This window comes from Drosophila hydei, unplaced genomic scaffold (genome assembly GCF_003285905.1).
Source record: "Drosophila hydei strain 15085-1641.00,03,60 unplaced genomic scaffold, DhydRS2 tig00008114-arrow-pilon, whole genome shotgun sequence".
Taxonomy (NCBI): domain Eukaryota; kingdom Metazoa; phylum Arthropoda; class Insecta; order Diptera; family Drosophilidae; genus Drosophila; species Drosophila hydei.
Window position 1 is genome coordinate 585,045 of NW_022045827.1, and position 22,318 is coordinate 607,362.

Consider the following 22,318-nt stretch of genomic DNA (forward strand, 5'->3'; position numbering starts at 1 on the left):
TAGTCAAATAGTGGCCAAATTTTCTTTTGAGCCAAATGCGCACTTTATTTGTCATCAACATTTTGCTAATTATCGCACAAACTTCAACTAAAAACTATAAATGAAAAATATATATTGGCAGAGTTTGGTTCTTTTAAAATTATATGTATATATACGAATCGGTTGTACTCGAGAGATTCATTAAATTATATATGTATATGTAGTCCGTATGTGTAAATGATATGCATACAAAACGTTTTATATATAGCTAAATAGCTAAGGAGCTTTCGTTTTTGCCTCGTGAAATGCAGAGAAAAACATTTAATTAAAATTAAAAACAGCTTTGCAAATGGACGAATTCGTTTCATACAATAACATTAGACTTAAGCTTAAGGAAAACAATATTAAAAGAAGCGGAGGGCATTTTAAAATTATACAATATTGCATACACATAGTTTTTTTTATATTTATATAGATATTTTGTTGGAATTCAATAGATACTATATAGAATTAGAAGTTTTCGTTATCGGCTTGCGTTGCGTTCTAGTAGATCCAGTTGACCGGCACCCACTGCTCCTCGTGACTCATCTGATCCAGGGTCTCGACCACCTGACGGAAGGTCTCATCGAAATCCTCGTTGACAATTACCATGTCGAAGTATTTGCCATATTTGCGCTGGACAAAGCTGCTCTCCTCAACCGTGGAAATCAGATCGTCGTCCTGTTGACAATAATGAGAATATGAGTTAAGCAATGTTTGTGTATTCAAGCAGAGATCTAAGAGCGCTACTAGGGTGGCCTAATGAGTGCAAGGGGTTATGGACATGACTCAAAGATTAAGAGTAATCCACTCCGTAGGCTCGCTTCCTATTTACCTCATAGAGCGATGCCAAGGATTCGAGGGTGCGTGCGCGCCTGGAGCTGAAGCGGATAGAGCTCTGACGATCGAACTGAAAAGGTTTACAAGATTAGCAGTTAACACTAAAGCTACAACTAGCTAAGATATATGCAAGCATCTATATTTAAACATACAGATAGATTTCTGTTGGAGCCGGTGGCACGACGATCCGCATAGATAGTTTTCAGCTGCTCCATGCCAGGCGCTGCGATGAATATTACGAATGGCATCAGTTCCTGGCTATTGTGCAATATCTTCAATGCATTCGGCGCACAGTCCAATATGCACATGCGACCGCTATTGATCACATCCTTGATTGATTGCAAATGTGTGCCATAGAGGTTGCCATTGTGTTCGCCGTATTCGAGAAACTCGTTCTGTTTGACCGCCTCATCCATTTGTTCCCGGTCCATGAACCAGTAGCTAACGCCATTCTCTTCCAAGGCGCGCTTCGGACGACTCGTGTCTGTTGCATGATAACATTTATAATTAGTTTCAATTGGATTTCAAGGGGGGCGTTCGCTTTTACGTGGAATGACAGCTCCGAACTTGTCCACATCGCTGTTGATCAGCCGATTCTTGAGCGTGCGTCTGCCCACGCCAGAGACGCCAATTAGCACCAGAGTTTTCCTGCGAAACGGAGGCATGCGTGTCACCTCCTCATAGAGCAGCAGCTCAGCCTTGTCGAACTCACAGTTCGCTACCGAACGGTACATAGTCTTACGCTTACGCTTCGAAATCTGTGCAAAGTTCATATATATATATATAGTAATGTTACGCCAAAGCTCATATGTAGCTCAGCCTACCCTTGTGCCACAGATGCCAATTTTGTGCACGTAGTCGGCTTCGGGTGCGACGAATGCCTTGCGCCGTTCCTCGAGCTCCTGCGAGGGCACCAGACCAATTTTATCCGATTCGGCAGTTATATTCTTTGCCTGCCACCAATTGGGATCCTTGACATTGATGATCTAAAGGAATAAAGCAGCAAATGTATTTGTTTATTTCACTTTAACTATGCTTTAGTAGATTTCAGCTTACCTGCAATATATCGCCCGACTTGAAGGGCAATCCAATATCCCTGCAAGGCAGCAGCGAATCCTCCGAGGGATTATATGAGAACAGGGCGCGCATATAACACTAAAGATTCAAATATATCACATATATTAATATTAGACATTTTACGATTTTTGAAAGAACTTCTCTTCATTTGGATTTTCTGCTAAGTTTTACTTACTTTAATGCAGGTCTTTTAGAATTTTGCTAGCTTCTTGGCCTAATAAAAGCTTGATCATGTTGTAATATATAATAATCATAATATGCATTCAAATACATCATGGTATAATATATATAATATAAGTATATATGTATATATAATAACTATTTAATGGCAATTGAGCTATAATATTGAGTTACAGTGATCTCTCGCAAACTAGAATTTTTATGTACTGAAAATAGTAAGGTTGAAGCTCGAGAAATTGTAGATAACTTTATATCAGTATCTAACAGCAAAGCGTGGGTAGTAAGCAACAGTTTTAACCTAACAAAAATAATATATATTAATTTTAGTAAATTTATATTTATTTTTTGTTCTTTCTTCTCGATAACTCAAGTTTAAGTCGAAAATTTTGCATTGTATTTATATTTGTTGCAAACCTTGCAGCTTTATAATATGTTGCTTCTATTATCGAGTGATCACTGTAGTTAGTAAAACAAAATAAATGCAGCTAGACAAAAATCTCCTTTTTGTTTCTACAATCCATGCAAAAAAGTAGCAAAATCTTCTTAGTACTTGCTAAGGGCGAACAGAAAGCTTAGACAAAAAGCTCACGAACACTTATCACTTACCGTTAGTTTCTTGCCCGATTCTAGATTTGTGATGCCATTCTGTTTTACCTGACCCCCACTGACCGTATAGCGACCGCTTTTGATCTCCTCATCGACATTCGGTCCGATCTTCAGCGTGAGATTCTCTTTGGCCCGCGAGACCTCCACTTGGAGATCATCGGGCGTACGCACCGCGGTACCATTCACCTCCAGAATGACATCGCCCACATGGAGCATGCCCTGTTTATCGATGACTCCGCCAGCCAGAATGCGCGCCACCACCAGCTGCTTGAACTCGTCCAGCTCGACAGTCAGTCCCAGCGGCTGCTTGGGATCGCGTCGTAGTCCGACCATTTTGATCGTCTCCACAGGCATCTTGCTGTTCAGTATTTCTTCCGTATAGAGATAGGTGCCAGGGGGGCGTTGACTTGTCGCCTCGAGTTTTGTTATAGATCCGCCGGCACTTTTGAAACGTTGCTCGTACAAATATCCTATCTCATCGTGAGCACGCAGCAAAGCCTGCAATGGCACAAAGAACGGGAGAGTGGGTGCGTGTTGAGTGGGGATAAAGCTAGGAAAACTGATTGATTAATTGACTGACTAACTTTAAAAGTTGACTAATTGCAGGTCTGACTGACTGATGAATAGCTCGTAACGCAGAGAGAAAAGAATGAAATCAGAATTTGTCTCATGCTGACGTTTGTTTAGGCTGAATGATTGATTGATTGACTGAGTGTCTGGCTAATCAGAGCTTAACGAACTAGCAAATTGACTGATTGACTGACTGATGAACAATGTACAGTCCTTAGCTCATGAGAACTTCTTGCATAAGAGTTTTCAGAATGACACAACTTATTCAGGCTGACTGATTGATCGATTGATTGATTATAGTCAAGCAAAAGCCAGTTGATACCTGATAAGAACTTGACATAGTCAAACAAAATACTTACACGAAAGTGTGGCTGGGCCAAGAGCTTGGCTAGTTCACGCGATTCTAAACGTCTCGAGGGCGAGAATTTGCGTATGATATCGTCGCAGATCGGCTTGTTGTTCAGATGCGCTGGCAAAAAGGCGGGCACGGGCTGCGGCTCGGTTGGATTCAGCTAGAAAAAGATGGATGTAAAGTAAGTTAGAGATAGAAAGAGAGAGAGATAGAGAGTTATGTACGCATAATTAAATTTGTCGCATTAAGCGCTGAGCGGGGCGTTGGACACAGAGTCATCTCTCATCATCTCGCACTGCCCTAGGTCAAGTCAACTTTACTTCGGCTTAATTGACGCTCGCATCCGTTAATTGGTGACTTTTCTTCTTCATATACATTTTTTTGGCACTTTTCCACTCTGTCTGCTCTTTTTTATGGCCTACCCCCATTTAACCCCTGTGAACTTTGCTCCGTTCCATATTTGGTTGCCTTTGCTTTCGACTGTTGGGTCAAAAATTGGGTCGTTTGAGCGTGAAATTTAGGTCGTGCGTAGAACAGAACAGAACCCTTGCTCAACATGCTTCAATTCTCTTTCTGCTGTAATTGCATTAAATTCTCGTCTTCCGGCGCACTTGTCTTGCAAAATGTATTTACTTTCATCGCCAGCGGCGCCTCTCAGCGTCCTCTCAGTCATCTGTCTCTGCCTTTGTTATTTCTGTATTTATTATTATTATTAGTATTATGAGTCGGTGCCACAGTTTCCGCCCACGCTACAGCAACTCACTCATGCAATATTTATAAGTCAGCAAAAGTTTTCTATCTGTTTGACAAACGCAATGCAGAATGCAGAAAATTATATATATTTGGTCTATAGAGAACGAAAGCTACGTCGCAACGTCATAGAGAAAGTTTCTATGGAAAAAAGGTTCAATTTCTAAATGCCAAAAGGTCCAGTAAGGGACAAATCTCTTAAAATTAATTTAGAAATTTTAATTTAATAAAATTTAAGTCAATTATTTAAAAATAGTAAAGTAAATTTTTCTAAGTAATATATATAACTTAATTTAACAAGCTTTTAAAGAATTTTTAAGTATTTTATTTTTTAGTTTAGAGCTATTAATTAAGCTCTAAAAAGTAGTTTGATAAGTTTTATCTAGAAAGTTATAGTTTTTGAAGTATAAAAAATTAATAAAGTCAATATTTTGTAATATATAATATTGATTTTTTTTTAAATTTCAAAGTATTTAACAAAGAGTTTGATTGTATTTTTTCTGACTATAAAATATCTTTACAGGCAGCAGGAAAACATGTAGAACCAAAGAAATCCGCTAGATGGTGCTTTCATTTTATATAAAATTAATCAAACGAAAAAAACTAGCTGAAGCAAATTATTTCTAGTTGGACCGAATATAATTCATTTCTAAATTCAAACATTTTTCTAACTACTGAAAAGTTCTTATATCAGATTTGAGAACTATTCTATCAGCACCCACTGTACTTCTAAGTTATTTAAGTCCAACAAGCAATCGTCTTAAGCCTTTTAAACTATTTCTTTTTTCTGCTGCAGACAAAAGCTTAGTGTTATCGCTAAGCAGCGATTATTATTTATTTATTTACACATATTTTGTCTACTGCATATCGAATTTCAGTTCTTCCGTGTGAAAAGAAGCCCCACAGTACGAGCTTCCACTGCTCGCCCTAACAGTTACGCACACACGCACACACATACAAATGACAACTGTTATTGACACGAAGCTTTGTTGTTGTTATTCTGCTTCTTCTTGCTGGTTACTAACATAAAAGGGCTTTCACCTTAAGGTTTTGTGAGTTTTGTACGTTTGTTGTCACAACAAATTGCGCAAAAATGACAACAGGTAATGCCTAATTAGTCAAAACTGTTAATTACACGTACACACTCATATATTTAATAAATAACAATGAAATTTAACGTGCGAAGGCTAAACGTATGACGTTTCTTTAAGAAATGTAACCTTAAAATTTAACTTTTATTAGGTAAACAGTTCAAGTCGAGTTTGAGCATAATTCAGTTACATATGGTAAATGTTTATATTTAGTTTTTATAGTATTTTATTAAGCGGTTTTCGTTTTTTTCTTCTATTTTTCACTTTTTTTGGAGCCACTCCCAAAACGCGCGAGCGAGCGAGCACGAAGAGCGGTCCAAAAGGTGTATGTATGTATCTGTGTGAGTAAGCCGGAGAATAAGCTTCAGTATATGTGTGTAGTGGTGTGAGTGCGTTTGTACGAGCACTCACGATTTTGGAAATGCCAAAACACAGTTAAGACGTTACACAATAGAGCGGGCTCGACTACGTCATCAAGTAAGAAGTCGTATACCAGTTAGCCAGGCTAAAACTGAATTTGGTTTGGGTTTGTTATTGATTGAGTAACCAAGGTAGCACATGGGCAAAACACTTGTTCCAATTGTGCTCCATTTATTTAATGGCACACATATACAAAAACAATCACATTTACAGTTATATTTATAGAAAAACTTCGACTTTACACTACAAGCGTCTTCGAATAAAAAATGAAATGAACGCGACGATGTCGGGAGAGCGAATCAGTGAGAACAGGCGAGCGACCGCGTATTCAAAATTAACTGTTGCATGTTTGTTGTTGAGTCGCTGCCCCCCGTTTAAGCCATGCTCAAATGAGCAAAGCGCACTCATGCACACACACGTTCACACGTACTCAGTGAATAGACAGAAAAAGGTCGCCACACAGCGCACGCAACAATAGCAGAACCTCACCTTAGCACAGCTCGCAAGTAACTAACTGACTGACTCACAGCGAAACCCAGTTCAGCTAAGCGAGTTGGGTGTGAGCGCTATGAGAGTGAGAGCGCGCTCTAGGGCTAAGTGTCCAGACATACGTGAGCTTAGTTGGCGCTCTTACTAGCGCGTGTTAGTATTGGTACACACTTGTTTCTGTGTTTATGTGTATTTACGTTACAACTGTACGTTGCTGTTACGGACACTGTTAGTTAACAGAGACTCAATTGAAGCCGCTCTCTGAGCTTTTGGTATTGGGCAGCTGCTGTTGCTGCCGCTGCTGCATTAGTAGGCCAACCACTCTGTTGCTGTTGCATTTGTTGATGTTGTTGCTGTTGTTGATGCGAGGTAGCATAAAGTTTTTCATAATTAACACATGCATGCGCATTTACTTTGAACAGCAATTTTTAAAACCGGTTTACAAAGCTTTGTTTCCACTCTTTTTGCTTAGGGCGTTGCTGTTGACGTCGCTGTCGTCGTCTGTTGCGTGCTTTTTATATGCGTTGCTTTAATAGGCAACTGGAATTTTAGAGTGACATTTCATATGTGGAATTTCGCTTATCAGCAAGTCTCGTGACTTGTAATTTCTAATTACTTTCACTGCCTTTCCCAATAGCAGGTCACAGTGTAACAACCACTGAGGTGTACCCTCCTTCCACCTATGCCAAAATGATTATTCTAATTATTTGCGACACGCGACGTCGCTTTTGATTATTTTATTTCGTGCTTGTTGACTTTAACTTTGTGATTTTTCTTTAACAGATTTGCCAAAAAAACAAGCGCCCATAAAAAAAGAAAATATTGTTTTTACTGATTAAGTTAGTTCTACAATTTTGTGGGCATTTTGATTAGTATATTATTGCTAATTTCATAGGCTCCAGAAATCAATAATAACACAAGCTAATATATGCAAATCACTATGATTCCAGTTTAACACTCGCTTATTATTCAATTATTTGCATCGTTTTATTCGCATAAAATTTGGGGTCAAGTTTAATGCGTTAACAAGTAACAGAGCGAGAGAAAGACAGAGAGTGAGAGGGAAATTGTGTTAATAGCTATGCCATAATGATTATCATAAAAGTCCCCGGTCGTAATGAACACAAGTGGCATCAAGTGAATCGCACTTAATAAAGCAGCACAAAAGAGAGAACAACTATATGCTCAGCTTTATGGCTCAGTATAGCGATGTACCGTTATGGTTTGAGTGAAAGCATGGCAAATGCTCATCCCTGACCCTTTTACTTTCAAGCACTGTAAGTAATCGAGCGTAAAGTAGAAGGGAAATTATGTAACATAACACAAGAAACCGTAAGCACGTTCAAATTATTGGTCTCAACGCATCTTATATACATAGACATACAGAGGAAATATTAATAACTATTACACTTCATCCAAATGGAAATAAATGAAATTTTCTAAGTATATCTTATAATTCTCTTTCAGTCAGTAAACTGATTATTATTAAGAATTGTCTACTAGCCAGCTCACACTAGCGTTTCGATAAGAGTTTTTCTCTGAGTGTACGTACGCACGTATCAGTAGAGTAAACAAAGATTTTTCTTGTCTGCGTGCCAGTATGTATGTTCAATAATGTGGAAAACAAAATACGGTACATCATTTTCTTTTTTTATTGGCAGATGGTTTGACTACAAATGATTCTGCAACTGGGTCATGCGCCAAAGAATAAGGTGTGTGCGTGTGTGGATGTGAGATTTAATTTACAGACTATATACATTCATACCATAAGCTCCTTGTGAGGTGTTGTTGGATTGCTCAGCAATAGGCCCTTCAGAAAGATATCATCTGTATGCGTAAGATCAGCTGAATTCCGAAAGGCAGCTAACAGGAGAAAAGAAGACAGGGCATGTAAACAGCATATTTTATATGAAGCATAATTTACATGAGAGAAAGAGATAGCACGTGCACAAATAAAGCATAAACATAATCATATACTTGTATTCATAATTGGCATGCATATTCGTTATTGTTTTGACACAAGCTGAAGTTTCAGATACTGTTATTTAAAAGCTATTACCGTTATCGGAGTTGTCATCTTCGCCAATTCGGTTATTGCTGGCAAGCAACTCCACCTGGTCCTGCCGCGCCCGACGCGAACGTGCACTCCAACGCACCATGGTGGCGCCACAGAATGAGTCAAGCTAAGCCAAAACCAAAGGATTGTGCTCACAGGAAGACTGACGTCACTAAAGTTTACACACACACACACACAAAGACGAACTAACTAACACTCACAGGCAGCAAACTGCTAATTTTGGCAATGCTTCAACATATGTTCAAAAGTAATTTTGAATAATCGCTGCGTTTTGCTATTCCATAAGCGCACAACAATAATAATTCCGCCACGACAACAACAATAACAATAACAACAAGTTGGTAAGACGCGCACAAAGTCAAAACACGCCAACGCCAGCAGGGCCAGAGAGCGTTTAACTGAAAAGTCTTTTGTTGCATGCTACCTAAAAAGCTTTGAAGCTTGCTGTTCTGTAAGCTTTTACAAGCAACAACAACACCAACAATAAAAACGAGTTTTTCTGGCGCTCGATAACGATAAGCCGAAATCTGCTTGTCATTTGCTCGCCTTGACATTCTGGCAACGCCAACACCAAATGTGTAAGAATACAGCAACCCTAGAAATTTGGCTCGCCTCTAAAAATCCAGTCGCATGTTCGGACAGCCACATAAGTGAATTTAATATATAATATAAATAATACAAAGTAAAAGAAAAAATGCCGGACGCAGTGCAGCAGAGCTTTGTACGCTCTTTTATTGACTATCTGAAGAAGCAAGTGGATGTCATGTCGCCGGATCAAAGTGAAAGCATTGAAGTGGCCATCCAGTGCCTGCAAGCCGCTTTCGATGTTGGGGAGGAGGAAGTAGAGCAGGTGTCTCAGAGCACTACAGCAGCTGCCGCAGATGGTACTCCCACTCCTGGTGGTGATTCAAGTGCATCAGGCAGCGCCAACCAGATCGCTGTCAATACAAAGAACATTGATATGTTTGAGCTCTTCCAATCGTTATACATAGAACGTAACCCCGAATCGTTGGCTTTGGCTGAGTCCATTAAAAACGAAGGCAATCGCTTGATGAAGGATGGCAAATACAATGAGGCGCTCTTGCAATACAATCGCGCCATCACCTTTGACCCCAAGAATCCTATCTTTTATTGCAACCGGGCCGCGGCACACATTCGCCTTGGGGACAATGAACGCGCTGTGACTGATTGCAAGTCGGCACTGCTCTATAATGTCAACTATAGCAAGGCGTACTGCCGCCTGGGTGTAGCCTATTCTAATCTGGGAAAATTTAATGAAGCTGAACATGCCTATGCCAAGGCCATTGAACTGGAACCGGATAATGCGGACTATCGGAACAATCTAGAAGTGGTTCGCAATGCACGCAATCAGCCACCACAGTTGTCGCAGTTGAGTGACGGGCTCAATGCCATGCTTTCGAATCCTACTTTGCGCAACCTGTTCGGCAGCGCTGAAATTGATTTGGAGCAATTGCAATCGATGACGCAGAATCCGATGATAATGAATACAATCGGTCAGCTTTTCAACTTGGGTGGACTTGGCGGTGCTGGTCCACCCGGCTCGGCTGGTGGTGCACCTGGCTCAGTGCCGGCAATGCCTAACGACATGTTACAGTTGTTCCAGAGCCTGGCCACCCAGGTGGCTGAAGCCCAACAACAACGGTCAGATCAAACAGGCGCTAATCCGGGCGGTCAACCTGGTGGCCAGCAGCCAGGCAATCAGCCTCCTCCCAGCATCTAGATGTGTGCATCCATTAAGTGTTAAATTAAAGAGCGCATCATACATTTATTATGGTTTAAGCTGAAATCAATTGTGTTAAAAGTTTAAAAAAGAAATACAAACACACAGACAGATATATTTATATTTATAATTAATAACAAATAAAAATAAAACACGTACAGAAGTCTCTTTTATGGCTTTGAAATATAAGACAAACATGGCGGGAGTACTATTACAAAAGGTGAGATATAGTCACCAATTGTATCTTCTCAGGCCAAATATATATGTATCTGCATACAATGAAAATCCTTACACATGGGCACCGAAATAATAAGATTAGATTGCATAACTCTCAAAAATAGATTCGATAGATAAACAACTTGCGCAAAAACATAACTGGGATTCCCCAGAGTTTGTGCTGATTATACACTAAACCCAGAAGAAGGCGTGGCAGACACCATAAGATATATGTGTGTGTATGTATGTGGCTCGGGACGATGAGCTGAGTCAATATAGGCATCTCTGTCAGCTAAGCTAATGCTCCAAGTGCCAAGTTTCTTAAAAATCATATGACTATGCCTGTATAAATGCCTCTTACTTTATTCTATTTTTAGTTTAATTTACAGCCCAACTAGGAAATAAAACTTAAAATATTTTGTTTCTTTAGAAACTTTATTTTTCCGATTTATTGAAATTTAAGATCTGTAATTTTTGTTTTGTTTTTTTGCTGTTGCTACGTTGTACAATAGTGGAGCATAATATGTGTGAACAAATAAAAAAAAATAAAAATGCTAAATATGCTTGTGATTTTGATTTTGATTGATTTGATTTCACAAACTCTTTCGTTTATGTTTGTAAATCTTGTGCTTCAAAAATGTTATTACGAGTGTTTGCATATATCTTTCATATACTTATGGGGAGGGGGAATTCTTATTTTTCATTAACTTGAATTGATTATTTATATGGTTAAGAGCAGATATTGCAAGTTGTTTACAAACTATTTTTATATATTATTACATCTAGCATTTTGGACAGATCAGAGAAAAGGAAAATAGCCTGATATGTTAAAACAATGTGCCCACAGACATTCCCATTGATTGAAACAAAATTATGTGATTCATTGTTTTAAAATATCAGGCCAAAAATTTGCAAACATCTTTGTTTTTTTTTTTTTTTTTTGGTGTGTGAGTGATTGCGTTTTTGTTTGGAAATAATGCAAAATAGGAGAATTATTAACCGTACTGCATTTTTATTTGTTGATCTGTTGCAGGCTCTGAAAAATATCAAAGGTAGACAGTTACATGGAAAGTTTAGTAGATACTCACCCGAAATCCAAAACCAGGATTGTTGGAGCAGCTGTCACCAGCTGGAGGAAGTTTCATCTATAGCCTTGTTGTATTGTAATTTTTGACAGTTGTTTATTAAACGCGGATCGTTGTTAGAGAAATTCTCTAATCATAATATCTCCTTAAGTTTTTTTGTCTTATGTAGTTTCTTCAGTTTGTTGTTGTTTAACGACTAGGATGTAAAAGTTGTTTGTTGGCTATATCTGGTGCACCTAATATCTATTGTATCGTCGATTCCTAAAGTTGCCTCCTCCACCTCCACCGCCTCCTCCACGTTGCCGCGCGCGATTATTGTTGCCATAGTTGGAATTCACTTTGCCAGAGTATTTGCCCGAAGGTGGGGAATAGAACTTCTGTTCATTGGATGGCCGTGATTTCTTGTCCTGCTGTTGCTCCTGCTCCTGATTTCCATTGGCAGAGCCCTTGTCGCCAAATGTGATGGGCACATGTCGTTTGCCAAGCTTGCCCTGTAAGTAAACTTACATTGAAATCTAATATTCAAGAAATTTTATATGAAGTTCATACATTTTTGGGTACAACCCAGGAGAGCACAATATCATGTTTAAATATGGGCGGCGAATGAAATAGATCGCGTATTAAAACGTTTATATTTGATGTTGTCTTCAAAGCCGTTTGTTTTAATTGATTCTCCTCAGTTTTTAGTTCCTCCGCTGATTTGCCTTTTAAAGCCTCCTCCAATTTTTTAATGTAACTAAAATTGAAACACGTTAACACGCCATTTTTGTAGGTTTTCTATATATGATAGTTACCCCTGTGTACCGCGCGCTAGATATTGTAATCTAGCTCGAAAGTCTTTTAGCTTTTCAGCATCCTCGACAAATGTTAAATTGCTTGGATGCTTCTTGCCCAACGTGTGTAATGCATATAGTAAACACTCAGCATGCGAGAATTGAAAAGAGGGCGGCACATCTGCCGTATCCTCATCGCTTAGTTTTGGCAAGGGCATATACTCCTGTACACAATAGAAAAACCAAGTTAGCAAGTCTTTCGTTAATCTGTCAAATAAAATATTTACCAATAATACATTGTATACGGCATTAATACGCTCATTGGCATTATCTAGCTTGTCCGTATTGGTTATCATCTCGGCGAATACTTTTAACAAACGCAACTGTATTTGATCCTGTGCCACTGCAGTGGCTATCAAATTCCATGTATTAATTGGTAACAGTTTGTCACAAACATAGCTCACAAATTGCGTTGATTTGATGGTTTTCTATAAGCCAGAGATTAGATTTCACTGTGTCAATTGCAACAAATTTCAATTAACTTACCGAAAAGTAGGGAGCAGCTGCTGTGGCACATTGTATAAAACGCTCTACAACCTCATCATCTACCGCTAGGGTATCTGCATCGACGGTGTTTAGCTCGGCCTGTTCGGTTGCCAGCTTGACCAACTCGGCATGGCCGGTTATTGTGCTGCCCAGCTTGGTGGCGCCCAAAATGGTCATGCATAGATGAAATTCATCGGCTGTCACATCCTGCAATGCCTTCTTTACTTCCTCCACAATATAATCTTCAATTTCTTTAGTGATGACATTCGGGCCCATTGTTAACAGCTTGGTAGCAATAAATTTAAAGCAACGCTCACGCGTTGTCTCATCGCCCGTTGTGATTTGTTGAAATAAACCAGTTATCGCGTTCTTCGTATCCAATTTAATGATGCTGAGCAGCGAATTGTTCACTTGCTGCAGTTCAGTTGCGTCGTCTAAGATAAGCAGCTGGGCTAGTGTGTCGCCCACGCGTACGGTGGCCTCTGAGTTACCCTGGCAGAGCTTGGGCAAATCTTTGATAGCTTGCCGCCGTATCTGAATGATATAACAGTAATATTAGTTATATATATAATATACAAAGCTACCATAGCAACAATCTTCATTTGATTGAGTATAGTACTCATATGTTTATAGCAGCTAAACACACCTGTGTATCATCATCTTCACATAGATCGAATTGTGCATCAATTGCGGTGTCCGATAGTTCAGGAAAATGTTTGAAAAAGTTGCCAATGAATTGGGATGCCAAACGCTTCTCCTTCGATGTGCCTTTTACGGCCTGTAATATCTCTTTGTATTCCGCAACATGCTGAAAACATTAAAATTTCAATATTTTATAGTTTGTATTGCACTTAACTAGCGCCGGCGCGGATGGCAAATGTGTACACACACACACAGATACGCGTGCATTGGCAACTACCGTTCATTTTGACGCGTTTTTTAATGGCGCTTACCTCAGTTATTTTATCACCCGCTTCGGATAATATTTCGTAACATTTATAAAGTCGCTCAATGTTGTCCATTGTTATTTCCTAACAATTATATTATTACTAATAATTACTTTTACAGTCCGGTTTAACACAGTAAAACGTTTTCCACGATTTTTTTCCTCTCAAACAAAATGGTGTGTCTAGCCAGTGATGTCACTTGATAGCTGTGCGATGTCGATAGGTCCATCAAATTATCGGCAAAAATATCGAGTAACGAATAGTCAGCTAAGTAAACTGCTTCGATACGTATTTGAATTGCAATTCAAATATTACGCACTGCTTGAATGAAATGCTTTTTTGAAATTTTTTGCCGCCTTGCAATATCTTAATAGAGCACCAAATATCAATTTAAAAAATTTTCGCTCTATTGTGTATACCATATCGTAATTCTAGCTCATAAGTATGTTACTCCTGCGTATAGCTATATAGTTAGGTAGTCACGTAAAATACTTTATTTGATAAATATTTAAAAACTTCAATTAATAGATTAAACACTGATGGCCTTTAAAGCCTTTTCAAAGTAATCCACCATCATAGGATATATCTCATCATATTGCTGAATATTCTTGCGCCTGGCATTGTCTCGATATCTTTGCAGTGCACCCGATATCAACTCCAATTTCTCGCGCTCTGCCGTATGTCCATCCAGCCATTCAATCAGGCGTTCATTTGACCAATTTGCAGTCGTGTGCGGTGACTGAAGCTCTGCTCCAGCATGGCCAAACATGAGCAGAAGCACAACATAGCTTGGCACCAGTGAATCCGCGCCCACTGACTGCTTGACCAACTCTTGAGCGCTCTGTACAATCAGCAGCGACATTGCCCGGAGCAAACGCGAGGGTTTGCCCAGCTCCGCGAAATTGGGACAAAGTGGTTTCAGTGCCTGCTCCATGTGTTGGCAATCGTGTTTCAGACGCTGCCTGCCAGCCATGCTCAACGGTCGTAATATGCACAGGTTGTGTATGAAGAGCTCAATGCAGCGCTTCGCCAACTCCTGTCCACATTTGCCAGTCATCTCCTTATCATCAAAGAGTTCAATGTGGTGCGACCAAGAGCGAGTGACAAACTCCTGCACAATGAAAACACACATTTAAGTGTTAGTCAGTTTTGGACACATTGTGCTTACCTGCAGTTCCTTCATGTACATAGATGGCCCCGTTGTAGGCAGTCGATCTGTGTTAAGACCCGGCTCCCGATGCATGCTTAGGATAATAATGCTAATGGCTGTGATAATCGACTCCATAATCTGTTGCAATATGGTGCCAATTAACAAATCTGCCTGATCCAACGAGCGGGCTATGTTCGAGCGTGCTGCACTAGGCGTTCGCTCGAATTGCATTTGCAGATCGCTCAACATGCGACGCACTGAATCCTTGTAGTAGTAAAGCACATTAGCCAGCTGCGTATTCTGCTGTTGCTGTAAGTTGGGCAAGTCCACAACTTGCTTGGAATCAGCGCTCAGTTTGATTTGTGCTTCCAGTTTGGTGCACAGCTCCTTGCCACAGGCAATGAAAACATTTGCAATCGCATTGCTGAGTTGGCTATCAATCAATGCTGCGCTCAACTCCGTCGAGGCGACCCTGATGAAGTTATCCACTGTTTCATTGCCGGGCAAATCAACTCCAGCCAAGCAGGCTTTAAGGTTAGCAGCACACTTGCTCACATAGCCCACCTCAAGTGGGGCGAAGAGCTCGTTGTCAAATTGGAATTCATTATTCAGCCGCTGTTCGAGTCCACGGGCCGATGTTAGTAGCTTGGACAGACCCTCCTGCAGTGTCTGGTTGACATGTTGCGTGCACTCGTCAAAGGATTTGCGCAATAGCTGCTGTACACGCTGCCAGAAGCGCTGTGGAATGCATTGGTCCGATGATTCGCTGGTGTAACCAAATTGATTGATTTGCTCCAGCGACAATTTCAGCAGCTTGATCTGAGTGCAGCTCTCGTAGAGCTCATCATAGAGCAGCCAGTGCAGCGATTTCCAAAACTTGGCCCGAAAATTTTGTGTTGTAGTTAACTGTGGCGCCTTGCCGGGCCCTCGACTTGCCTGAGCCTTGGTCGAACTATTGCCGCCATGAGTGGGCGACCGCACAGCATCCGCTTTATTGAGTACGGATATATCAGTGCCAGCAAAGCACTCCTTTAGCGATTGCTCCATGTCGGCGATGAATGTGGCAAGTAAATTTTCAAGTGATTTTTCCAGCGTGTTAAAATTCATAAAGATCTAGAAAAGATTTATAAAGAAATTGAGAAACTGCAAAAGATTTTTGCTGCTTAATTACCTTTAGAGCATTCACCACCTGCGTCTGATTGCGCTCCTGCAGTCCTGTGACCAGCTGCATCTGTGTTAGGTTGCGTATCTTTTGTCTTGAACTTAGCACATAGGCACGTTCCTCTTGTATAAACTCAATGTCCTTAAGATCCTTATCTTCTATCAATTGTCCCAGCTCGAAATGAAGCTCGGCCTGCCTTAGAACATCTTTCGTGTTCTTTAACTTGGCCGTCAACGTAAGCAAGGTACCAGCAGAGCGCAGCAAGTGTGACACGTCATGCAATCGACCCAGCACTTGTGTCTGATTCTCCACCAATTGATATTGGTTATCAACTTGGCTCTTTAGTCGATGGCCTGTGGCTCGTACGCGTTGCACATCCTCGGCCAGCGAGTTGAGTGCCGCATCGAAGCGGCCGGCATGTGTCGCCTGTTGTAGCAGAGCGCCATGCTTGTCGCGCACCTGTTGATGCAGTTCCTCTGTGGTGTTCTGCAGCCGCTTCGAAAGCTCCTGTATCTGGACGCCAATAGTGAGATGTGACATGGCCGAGGTGTAGTCGTCATCACTATCCAAGCTTGATTTTTCGTTTCTGGCAATAGTTGTACTGGCAGCCATCGTATTGGATACCCTACAAGTATTTAAATTAACACTATATTATTTAATCAGTTCTTTGGTGAAACATTTAACAATTAAAACAATACACGTACATTGCCGTTTGCCTTGCCTTCACTTTAGTATTTTAATAGCCGTTAAGCCTAATTTAGGTTATTTATGTTTGTTATGGTTCTGTAAGGAAAATAATTAAGTTGGTATCTAAATTATGTTGGGCAAATTTAGGTAATTTAAGTTTGTTTTGATTTTGATGAAACATTGCCAGGCTTACAAGGTAGTTAAAAATGGTATTTAATTGCATAATTGTATGTTGATTTTGGTTTATAAATACCTGATGTTTTCTCTCTGAAGTTGAACTACATAAACGACATTTGAATAACGGTTGTTTGTATTTTTTGACAAGAATTTAATTCGGTATGTTTTAAAGGCAAAATTTAGGCATTTTTCTCATGTTTGTTTTGTTTAGCGCAGAAGACACAATTTATAATATATATTTTTTTTATTGTTAGCTGTGCAATGTCAGATGACATTAAAAAGTATTTCAACGGTCTGTTGCAGAAGTAGGTTGTGTTTTCTAGCAGCAATTCTTGCTTTGCTAAGTAATATTGCACTTGGTTGCAGGGTCAGCGGCCTCTACGTCATACAGATAACGGACCGAGATGGTGTGCCACTCCTACGGGTCAGCAACAGCCAGGAGAAGAACGTGGACTTCGCATTGATGCCTTCTTTTATACCCACATTTACCACAGCCTGTGATCAGGCCAGTAAACTGGGCCTGGGACGCAACAAAACAATTATTTCGATGTACTCCAACTACCAGGTGGGTGGGGCGTGAAAGACCTTTGGAGTTGCGAGTATGTCATGAACAGGAAATACTTACGACCCAACGCATACCCATGAATTCAAGCAGTAATTAACGTATTAGCTTTCCACTCTCCGACAGGTGGTACAAATGAACAAATTGCCATTGATTTTGACATTTGTTGGCGCCGAGGATTGCAATACGGGTCACATTTTGGCGCTGGAGCACCAAGTAGATGGCTACCTGGAGGATATAAAACTGGCCGTAACAGAGCCATGAAAACGCTTTTGTACGAATACGAATGTAGTAGTATGTGTATATTTAAAAAAATGAAACTTTTTACTTGGCTTAAATGCATACGCTGAATAATATTTGTCTACGACTGATTCTCGCAATGATGAGCGCCACCTATGGGGAATGATCAGCAAATCACTTTACATTTCAATTAACTTTCCTCCTCAAACTCTTCACTTTCTTTTCCTTTTTTTAAACTAGAATACATTCCAAAGATTGTTTTCTCCAAATCAACTTTTTAGCTAGATTGTTTCTCTTAAAGCTCATCGTGTTGGCTCTGTGCAGAGGCTGTGTAAGCATCGCTATCGCAAGCGGCAGGCGTCTCAAATTCATAATAGTATTCGCAACGATTTGGTTCGCTCACCGCTGTGATACGCGGCTCCAACGCACACTTGATATTGATAATGGCCGAGCGCTGAGGTCCATTCCAGCAGGCAGCGCCTTGTGCATACTTTTGTCTGCTATATTTATTGGAGCCCTCGCCCGCCCATTGATCCCAGCGCCCCAAAGTGGTTTCGACGCCGCCGTTGCGCGGCTTCTGCGACACCCGATCGAAGGGGCAAAGCGTGTAGACATATTCACGATCCTCAAAACTATAGCACTCGCCATCCAGCACTGACCACTCCTCATTGGGTCCGTAGTCTTTGCTCTCCTGATCGTCAATCTCCTTGATTTCGTGCTCGATTTCACGTATTTGTCGAGCTACTTCTTCATAAGCATTGCGCGCCTCGTTCGCCTGCTCAATCAGACGCTGAGTTTCCGGATCGTAAATAGGTGCAGCTGTCGTTGTTTCTATATCAGGCGTAGCCTCGCCAACGCCCACATCGGGCTCTTCATCCTCGTACTCATCTTCACCATCCTCATCATCGGGCACGTCCATGTCCGCTTGTTCTGCAAAACAAAAGCTTAAATAAATCAAAGTAATTTGCATAAATCGCAACTTTTGCTTACCTTCAGATGGCTCAGGATCCTGCTGCTCTGCATCCTTTGCTGTCTCTTGCTGCGGCGCTTGCTCCTCAACTGGTGGCTGGAAGAGTCCATCAGCTAACATTTTCAGCGGCTTAATACGTGGCCAGGCCAAAGTGATAAAGGCATCCAAATCCATGCGATCGCGTTCATCCAGGAAATATTTGGCTTCTTCAACAGTGACAACGCCGTTACGATCGCGGTCGAGATTCATGTCCACCATAAGTTCGGTGACCTCCACAAAGCCATCTTTGTTGGTATCGTAGCGCACAAAGGTGAGCGATGCCTCCTGCCGCATTTGTTGGGGCTCTTGTTCCGCCTGCGCCGTGTTCGCATCCAATTCACGCTGTTGCTCCTTGAAGGCTTCAACTGCCTCCGTTTCTAGCGCTTCGGCATTCTGCTTGAGCTGCTCCTTTTCAGCTTTGAGTGACTCTTGCTCCTTGATGCGCGCATTCAGCTCGGAACGACGTGCGGACCGATCCGCTTTCATTTGTTTGCCACGGTTAATCATCTCCTGCCGTTTCTCAGCGCCTTTCATATGCAGTTCCGCTTCGTTACGACGTTGAATGGCGGCGGCGGCACCTAAAGCAATGCACGTGTTTTCACATCGCGACTGCTCCAATTCGTCACTGCCATCGCAACAGTCGCAGATCCCGTCCTGCACCTGAGAGCTGGGAATGTCCACGGGCTGGTGACCCTTGTTAAGGCAATGGAACTGCGCATTGGGACAGGCCGCGGTGCCGGGCTCATCGCTGCCATCGGCGCAATCACAGTAATCATCATTTATCTGCGTAAATGGTATTGTTTTGCTTCCATCGATGCAGTTCCATTTTCCATCCGGTTGCGGTTGATAGAGGGCAGCCTTTACTAAAGAAACGCCGCGAGGCCGAGGTACATCAACGCTTTGAACACTGATTAGTGCATATATTAATAAGGCAAATAGCATTAATTGTAAATTTTTTTGCTGCATATTAAAAACAGAGTCCGCGCACTTGCTAACGAATTACGTGGAAATTTTACACTCGTAAATGCCGGTCTGCGATTAAGTGTGTCGCACGCTGTTGCTGCAAAAATACCAAATTTGTATTACAATGCAAACACAGCAGTTCTTCAAAGTGGCTCATACACGTAAGAATTTGAGTTTTGACACTTGTTTGACAGGTTTGGTTGTCACAAAAATACCAACTTTTTTTAAAATATAAATACTGCAGTCACTTGAGTCGTGCCAAATATAACATTCTTGTGTATAATAGTTAACGGAGCTACAATGCAAAAATTTCTGCAGCTTGTATGCAAGAATCGTGTTTGTATATAAGAATATACAACAAATTACTGCAGTCATTTGGTAAGGATCAGTAGATAGATGGCAACTTATGATGATGCCCATGTTGTAACGTGTATGTGGACACGTTACTTTGCGCGCACTGGCAACTCTGTTAATCAGCTGCCGGTTTGTTATTTAACCTACCAGTCTTAGTTTAGCCATAAAGTTTTTTTTGAATAAGTGTAAATATGGGTTTCCTGACACAAGTTTGGGCCAAAGCGGCAGCGGCAACGGACCCAGTGCCCACAGCTGTCGTGGTACCAGATGAAAAGCCTGTACAGGATACAAAGCCAGATGCTGGGCAACCTAAAAGTGAACGTCAGGAATGGGGTTATGATCTCTATCCGGAACGTCGAGGCGAAACCTTCAAGCCAAAATGGTCACGCATACTGTTCGGTATGGAGGGTCAGGAGAACATCGATCGCTACAAATGCGAACAGAATGTCTATTGGTGTGTGAAGAACGGCCCACTGGTCAAGCTGATGATGGGTGCACTGCGCAGCTCTGGCTGTCCCATAGATCTGCGTCGTCACATCTCCTGCGAGGTGTGCGATCCGAGCGTAACCGGCGGCTATGATCCAGTGCTTAATCAGATCGTCGTCTGCCAAAATATGGCTAAAAACAAGAGCATGGTGCATGGTGTGCTCACCCACGAAATGATTCACATGTTCGACTACTGCAATAATGACTTGGATTTCCGCAATGTGGATCATCTGGCATGTACGGAAATCCGTGCCGCTAACCTAGCTCACTGCTCCTTCCTCAGTGCCATGACGCAAGGTGATGCGTCGCCCTTTAATATCAAGGAAGCACATCAGGTATATGAAAGACGAGTTCAGAATGGAGGATTGTGAATCCCGTAGAGTATATATAAATGTATACATAACTGAGCTGAGTCGATATCACCATTTTTGTTCTCCATATGTGTTAACACGTCGCCCTTTTTACCCTGTTAATATCATCTAAATCAGATATCTAGAGTCATTGCTATGCAATGAGTTCATAAAGTTTCCAATGAAGAGCCGAAGAGGATGCCCTCGAACAGTTCAAAGTAGACTTATCTAAACAGCTCTGTTATTTTACATGTTTTATACTTTTATATTATATTTGCTAAACTTAATAAAATCGAATCTTGCAGAATTGTGTCAAAAGCAAAGCCTTGGCCTCGGTGCTAGCTGTGAGGAATATAACCCATGAAGAGGCTGTGGCAGCGGTCGAGCGCGTCTTTCCCAAATGCTATGCGGATCTGGAGCCCATTGGACGTAGGATACGGCGTAATTCAACGGATCAGCAGAAGGCGTTCATGGAGGCGCCCATGTATGGCTACGATGTATATTAGTTTGATTTAGTTTGTTTATTTTTTAAAAGCCGGCAAAAAAAAACGTTTAATAAAATTAAATTTTAAGACTACGCGAAGTGCAATTATTGCAATGGTTTATTAAACAACCGATTTGTTTCTATAATTGTTATACATTAAATTAATGCTGCACATAAAATTTTATAGGTATTTTTCAAGGTTGAAGTAAAAAATAAACAAATTTTTTTAGATTTATATGTAGCCAAATGGCTTTGGTTTTATAATTTGGTCAAGTTTCTTTTCGAGAGCAAACCATGGAGGATTGTGAAATCATAGGGATTCTATTCGAATTCATAGGCGAAATTCTGTTTGGGTGTAAGAAAAATGATTGAAAAATATAAATATTTCACAATCATAATATAACTTTGCCTTTTGCTAGCTGACGAGGACGACGATGACGCTTAAAGAAAATGTTTTAAAGTAGCCCAACTATGATCAAGCAATAAAAATAAACATTAATTAAATTGTGCAAAACAAAAAATATAAAAATAAAAAATACAATTTAAAAAAATCAAGCTATAAAAAGCCGGGTAAAAATCATAGAAAGGCTTATAAAATTATACAAAAATGGATTGCTGCGCCATCGTGGAGATATTTTTGGGCTTTCTAAACGATTTGTTCTTCTCGGATATTAGTAAGTTAAAGGGATCTATATTGATCCTTAAGTCTATATCTATCTATAGAATATAGTCAATCTAAGCTATGTATAACTCCCTCTCTCTCTCTCTCCCTCTCTATGCCAAAGCTGATGAGGATTACTTTGGCGACTATGATGATGATTATTACTATTAAAAATGTCCAAGATCCATGCAATTTATCAATAAATTTGTTTTGAACATCCATTTATGTTGTGTATTTTTTGATGTAATTCAAGTT

General features: G+C 40.7%; 8 protein-coding genes across 10 annotated transcripts; 4 read left to right on the plus strand and 4 right to left on the minus strand.

The window, feature by feature from the left end:
- Positions 1 to 47: 47 nt before the first annotated feature.
- On the minus strand, positions 48 to 8,980 carry LOC111594948 (MAGUK p55 subfamily member 6). The gene is made up of 10 exons (XM_023308445.2): positions 8,453 to 8,980; positions 8,159 to 8,256; positions 3,651 to 3,803; positions 2,722 to 3,219; positions 1,915 to 2,013; positions 1,683 to 1,844; positions 1,406 to 1,616; positions 1,011 to 1,342; positions 854 to 928; positions 48 to 699 (listed from the first exon to the last, which is right to left on the minus strand). Exons 1-10 carry the CDS (start codon positions 8,550 to 8,552, stop codon positions 523 to 525), a joined length of 1,905 nt encoding a protein of 634 aa, XP_023164213.1. The 5' UTR covers positions 8,553 to 8,980; the 3' UTR covers positions 48 to 522.
- Positions 8,981 to 9,066: 86 nt separating this feature from the next.
- LOC111594949 (small glutamine-rich tetratricopeptide repeat-containing protein beta) lies at positions 9,067 to 10,350 on the plus strand. Its single transcript, XM_023308446.2, has one exon. The coding sequence runs from the start codon at positions 9,165 to 9,167 to the stop codon at positions 10,209 to 10,211; it is 1,047 nt and encodes a 348-aa protein (XP_023164214.2). The 5' UTR covers positions 9,067 to 9,164; the 3' UTR covers positions 10,212 to 10,350.
- A 1,347-nt stretch (positions 10,351 to 11,697) lies between these two features.
- Positions 11,698 to 13,977, minus strand: LOC111594940 (apoptosis inhibitor 5 homolog). The gene is made up of 7 exons (XM_023308433.2): positions 13,785 to 13,977; positions 13,478 to 13,639; positions 12,832 to 13,365; positions 12,573 to 12,773; positions 12,307 to 12,509; positions 12,062 to 12,248; positions 11,698 to 12,003 (listed from the first exon to the last, which is right to left on the minus strand). Exons 1-7 carry the CDS (start codon positions 13,851 to 13,853, stop codon positions 11,749 to 11,751), a joined length of 1,611 nt encoding a protein of 536 aa, XP_023164201.2. The 5' UTR covers positions 13,854 to 13,977; the 3' UTR covers positions 11,698 to 11,748.
- Positions 13,978 to 14,257: 280 nt separating this feature from the next.
- LOC111594936 (conserved oligomeric Golgi complex subunit 5) lies at positions 14,258 to 17,047 on the minus strand. 3 transcript variants are annotated; one of them, XM_023308427.2, is made up of 5 exons: positions 17,031 to 17,047; positions 16,795 to 16,873; positions 16,100 to 16,715; positions 14,947 to 16,041; positions 14,258 to 14,889 (listed from the first exon to the last, which is right to left on the minus strand). In XM_023308427.2, coding segments are annotated over exons 2-5 (2,295 nt in total). In that variant the 5' UTR covers positions 16,797 to 16,873; positions 17,031 to 17,047; the 3' UTR covers positions 14,258 to 14,307. The 3 variants fall into 3 exon arrangements, with proteins under 3 accessions (XP_023164195.2, XP_030080257.1, XP_023164196.2); XM_030224397.1 differs by lacking the exon at positions 17,031 to 17,047 and having other exon boundaries at positions 16,795 to 16,888; XM_023308428.2 differs by lacking the exon at positions 17,031 to 17,047 and having other exon boundaries at positions 16,100 to 16,736; positions 16,795 to 16,839.
- Positions 17,048 to 17,140: 93 nt separating this feature from the next.
- LOC111594939 (ragulator complex protein LAMTOR3 homolog) lies at positions 17,141 to 17,802 on the plus strand. The gene is made up of 3 exons (XM_023308432.2): positions 17,141 to 17,259; positions 17,321 to 17,519; positions 17,643 to 17,802. The coding sequence occupies exons 1-3, from the start codon at positions 17,216 to 17,218 to the stop codon at positions 17,778 to 17,780; spliced, it is 381 nt and encodes a 126-aa protein (XP_023164200.1). The 5' UTR covers positions 17,141 to 17,215; the 3' UTR covers positions 17,781 to 17,802.
- A 234-nt stretch (positions 17,803 to 18,036) lies between these two features.
- On the minus strand, positions 18,037 to 19,859 carry LOC111594937 (glucosidase 2 subunit beta). The gene is made up of 2 exons (XM_023308429.2): positions 18,747 to 19,859; positions 18,037 to 18,686 (listed from the first exon to the last, which is right to left on the minus strand). Exons 1-2 carry the CDS (start codon positions 19,729 to 19,731, stop codon positions 18,052 to 18,054), a joined length of 1,620 nt encoding a protein of 539 aa, XP_023164197.1. The 5' UTR covers positions 19,732 to 19,859; the 3' UTR covers positions 18,037 to 18,051.
- A 141-nt stretch (positions 19,860 to 20,000) lies between these two features.
- On the plus strand, positions 20,001 to 21,570 carry LOC111594938 (mitochondrial inner membrane protease ATP23 homolog). The gene is made up of 2 exons (XM_023308431.2): positions 20,001 to 20,903; positions 21,224 to 21,570. Exons 1-2 carry the CDS (start codon positions 20,274 to 20,276, stop codon positions 21,422 to 21,424), a joined length of 831 nt encoding a protein of 276 aa, XP_023164199.1. The 5' UTR covers positions 20,001 to 20,273; the 3' UTR covers positions 21,425 to 21,570.
- Positions 21,571 to 21,696: 126 nt separating this feature from the next.
- On the plus strand, positions 21,697 to 21,847 carry LOC111594952. Its single transcript, XM_023308450.2, has 2 exons — positions 21,697 to 21,757; positions 21,822 to 21,847. Exons 1-2 carry the CDS (start codon positions 21,697 to 21,699, stop codon positions 21,845 to 21,847), a joined length of 87 nt encoding a protein of 28 aa, XP_023164218.1.
- Positions 21,848 to 22,318: the final 471 nt, after the last annotated feature.